Below are 4,620 nucleotides of genomic sequence, written 5' to 3'. Positions count from 1 at the left end.
TTTTTTTTTTTTTTTTTAGTGTAAAAAGAACTGAAACAAAAAGCATCTCAAGCAAATCAGAGCCACAGGGCCACTGTGGGAACCTCTATGACTCAGATATTGCAGTGGTGGCAAGGAGGAGCAGTGACGATCAGGCCTTGTCCAGTCTCCCATCAGAATCCACGGGACAGGCAAAGGATTACATAAAGGCAGTGGAGAGCCACTGGAGGCTTCCTGTTCAAAAGCTGGAAAATGTTAATCAGACTCAACCAGAAGACACTAACAGCCAGCAAAAACCTCATCCTGGGGAGCGGTTAAAGACAGGGCTTCTAAGTAGGAGCCCTGTCTACAGCTGTGAGTCAGCATCACCAGGTCCAAAGCAAAGTCCACGGGCGGCCAAAACACAACAGAAACACAGGAACTGTGGCTCTGCGGAAGACTCCGACCACCACAAGAGAGTTTCTCTTGGAAGTGATCAATTAGTCTCAGGAGAAATAATAGTGGAAAACAGTGCAGCTGTCAGTGTTTTGCCATCTTTAGAGCTGTCAGATCCGGGGTTACTTTTGAAACAAGATTTGGCAAAAACTTCCTCTAAGGAAAGGTTGCATATTTTGGAAAATCTCTCCTCCAGACGTCTTATGAAAAATAACCCAGCACAGAAGCAGCAAACCAGCTCAGCCACAAATGCTGGAAGATTATCTACAACTCAGGGCAACCTAATCAAAAAAAGAAAGAAATTGCAAAGTTGTAATTGAGGATATAGTGGCCAAATCTGTGAGACAGGAGATCCACATGTATAGGAACTAAGATATAAAAGGAATTAATTCGAATGATTATCTTAAATAAGAAGTATATATCATGTTGGGGTTAGCTTTTGAGCAGTCACCACCAGGAGGATATATGCTTGTTCTAATAATGTTGCTGCTTTCTTGTCGTATTTTATAACTGTCTTCAAACATGATTTTAATGACCAAGAGGCATTCACCTTGACAAGGAGGATACCATTTGTGCAAGGACTGCACAGAGAACAGATACGCCCTTCTTTGACTCATTATTGTGCAGACCTTGTGAGGAGTGTATGAGGACAGTGCCGTGGTGCTACAGGTGTGTTGTGGGGATACAGTAGAGCTTCTCCCTAGTGAAAGATGAAGCTTGTAGTTCTCAACATGTGGTCCTAGCACCAGTATCATGGTCTGCAAATACATTAAAAATGTGACTATTAGGTTCCATCCGGACATGTTGAATGAGGAGTTGGGTGATTCTGAAATATGCTCAAATTTGAGAACCACTGGACGAATGGGAAACTCCCTAGTTTATCCAGCCTGGCTACCATGGCCTCCAGCTCCAGCTCATCAGCTGGGGCCACGTGTGGACATGTACACCCTCAGATTCCTTCAAACTCGTAAAATACGTGGGCTCAGTTTGTGAGTCAGCCTGTTTCCAGGTACTACAGTGGGACAGCCAAAGCACCTAGGGAGCTGTTACCCTTCTAATTGCCGGAAGTTTGTGGATAATTCATCCCAGCATTATGGGAAGACATGGGAGAGGCTTGCCCTTGCTTGCAGCTCAGGCATGCCTCTGTCCATGCCCTTGCACCTCCTTGGTTAGGTTCAGGACAGACCAGAACCCAAAGGGACTCAGTGGCCAGAATTTTCGTTTTTCCATTTAGAAGGCTTTACAGGCAGTTTAAATTCTCTTTACTTGCACAGTCTGCTCTCCTGATGGTGCCACAGGAAAACATAGAGCCTAAGAGTTCAACCTAGAAGGTTAGTCTGCACCCTATTTTGATCTGGAAATTTTGAAGTTTCTTCAGGAGAAGGTGAGAGTCAGTAGAAAAACAGGAAATCTCAGCAGTGTTGTTCACACTGGACATTTCAAAAATAAAATCAGTTATTTTTGAGAAATGGTTCTCTGAAAGGTATTTGAAATAGATTACCAGGAAATACCTTAAGAAGAAAAATCTTCATAATTGGCTTCTTACAGCTCATCTAACAATGAGATGTATGAACTTTGTTACTTCCAGTCATGATGGAGATAGATCAGAATCTGAGGACTAGGTAAAGCCAGTCTTAATGGGGCTTTGGTTGCTAATTTTTTAAAAATAAAGCATTGATTCTAAAGTAACAAACTTCTTTCAGAGGCCATCCATCCATTGTGTCATTTTTTCTGTTTACCATCAGGTGCGCCTTTAAAGTACCATCTCTAAGCAAAAAGAAAATTGAGTATAGTTCCCAAAATGTTTAAATCAGCCCCTCCCCCCAAAAAAGAATACACAACTAGGTTCAGTGTATGTTCATGCTTGAAATGAATGAGTACCCTTCCCATATCTCTTTTCCCTGAATGGGTTGTGCAAGATGAGGCCCATCATTAGGCTACCACATATCATGGCACTCTTGTGTCACGAAGTTCAGCTGTGGTCACAAAGCCTGGCCTTGAGTGTCCACTACTTTGGAGGTCCAACCCTGCCTGAAAACTTGTCCTTTTCCTGCAGTTCCAGCCTTGATACCCCTACTAGAACCGTATCGTAGTCCTGCCCCCTAGGATTCTTTGCACTTCCTTTCTAGCTTTCTTCCAGCTCCCATCTGACTCCAGTCAAGTCTGTAGAGGAAGAGTGAGCCCTGTAGAATGCTAACCTCAGCAGAGCTGGTTCTGCTAGTACAATGGGGATAGACTGCTCAGAATGGAAACTTCCTGAGAAGTGGTAGAGCATTGAGGGCCCATCATAGGCCTTCTCTATTATAATGACCAGTGTTCTAGATAAGCTCTTAACTGAAGACAGGACCACAATGTGTCATTGAATCATCTTAAACAGAAATAAGTATTACATCATTTTATAAACAGGGAGGGCACAGGTAATCCCACTGGTGGATCAAGAAGTCACTCTCTAGAAGAGTATAGAATAAAATCAATGGCCCTACCAGAAGCTGTTGCCTGCTGTAGAAGTAGAAGGCAATATTGGAAGTGAAATCACCAGAGGATGTTTTCTTGAAGAGATTTTGTTCTGTTAACCTAGTCTTGATGGTTAAGACCAATATGTGTGCTTGTAATGATTTCTTTTCAAGAAAAGTTTTGGGTATAGAGTTTGTTAGATTCAGTAAAATAACAATTTCTGTGCTCTAAAGGGGAAAACAGCACCCTTGGGTTATAGATAGATGTGGTCTTTCTCACAGCCTTTATGTACAGTGGTTTTTAACAGGATTAACGGGAATAGGACGTGGCTTTCAACTCCCACAGTATGGCATATGTTTGAGGAATTTTGCCTTTAAGCTTTTTCCTTACACATGTCTGAAACACCCCTGGATCTCTTGTTACTTGAGTGATTGTGTGATTCTTTGGGTATTTGGAAGTACAAAGGGGAAGATAGATGCCAGGGTTTTTTTGTTTCTTATTAGGTGGGATATGAAGGCTTCTCTACTGTTAGGAATGGTATGTATTTTGATATTCTTAATAATATTACTAATTTGGTCTGAAAGTCTGAGACCTTGTCAATATTTGTAGTAAAAAAGAACAATTCTTCAACAGCTCAATACTCCAAATTAAATTTGTATTCAAATCCTGTGTGCTAGGAGGAGAGGTTGATCAGATTGAATCAATGTAATAATTTTGAACTCTCTTTAACTTGCTCAGTGTCTTTGTTTCTAAGCCACCTCTTTGTGCTTTCAAATGCCATTTTAATAGAGATTAGTTTTATTTTAATAAATGTCCACAAAAAATGTCTGGAAAAAATCTGTGTGATTTTTCTTACATATTCTTTTCTTTGCCACTGGAGGTTAACTGTCATCCAGATAGACATGATTCATTAAATGCAAAGGAGCAAACATGTAGGAAGAAGAGAATAAGTTTTTCAGTGGTTTGGTTGTACCCTTGTTTTAGTACTAAAAAGTATGGAAAATAAACGCTTTTTTAAAAAGCAAGTTTGTGCTGGGGGCTGGGGGTGTCATTCGGTGGTGCAGTGAGTGTTGTGCATGCACAGGGCCATAGGTTTTATCCTCAGCACCCCCCTCCACACACACTCTCTCTCTCAAATTCCCAATCTTTGATTTGTGGAGAATATAACGTATCTCTGAATGAAATTTCTCAGAGTATGTCATGGGGACGACAATGGGATCACCATGTAATTGTTTTCTTGTTGGTATCATGTTTGGATTTTAGCATGGATTATTGTGCATATCAGTGGCCTTTTAATTTCAGAAAGTTTGGTGAGAGCAGATACACATAAGGGAAGGAAAATGTGCCCAAGAGAATGGTCTGGGATCATTGTGGGCGTTCCAGGATTCCTTGCACTCCTCGGCAGCCCTTTAGTAATATTTCCACAAGATGAGTGAGTGGCCCTCCTCTGAGATAACGAGGGGCCTTCCTGTGAGCCACAACTTTTCTGTTCAGCATGCTGTGACTTGAATGTGGAAATCATCTTAATTTCTTCTTTTCTCTTATGAGGAAATTTCCATGCATGGTTTGTCCAGACAAGAATTCATTCCTTGGTATTGAAACACTACTGAATTTAAAACATGTTGAAGCAAGTTGAAAAATCACAATTAAGCTGGTTCCTCTTAAACAGTTTAAAGCCTTCCTTAGTACAAAATAAATTAAGCATTGTAAAATGAAGTTAATGCAAGTAATTAGTACAGAAGTCTAACCATA

The 4,620-nt window shown here is 40.9% G+C and overlaps 1 protein-coding gene across 4 annotated transcripts in view; it reads left to right on the top strand.

The window, feature by feature from the left end:
• Positions 1-4,610, top strand: part of Slx4ip (SLX4 interacting protein) — a 168,898-nt gene extending 164,288 nt beyond the window's left edge. For all 4 annotated transcript variants that reach the window (XM_033761172.1, XM_033761173.1, XM_033761174.1 and 1 more), the window contains one exon: positions 20-4,610. In XM_033761172.1, the coding sequence (XP_033617063.1) occupies positions 20-734 (715 nt within the window). In that variant the 3' untranslated portion in view covers positions 735-4,610. The remainder of the gene's footprint in view (positions 1-19) is intronic.
• Positions 4,611-4,620: the final 10 nt, after the last annotated feature.

This window comes from Fukomys damarensis, unplaced genomic scaffold, assembly GCF_012274545.1.
Source record: "Fukomys damarensis isolate Sample0158 unplaced genomic scaffold, DMR_v1.0_HiC HiC_scaffold_7, whole genome shotgun sequence".
NCBI lineage: Eukaryota > Metazoa > Chordata > Mammalia > Rodentia > Bathyergidae > Fukomys > Fukomys damarensis.
Note: the sequence above shows the minus strand (reverse complement) of the source record. Positions and strands in the feature narration are given on the sequence as shown.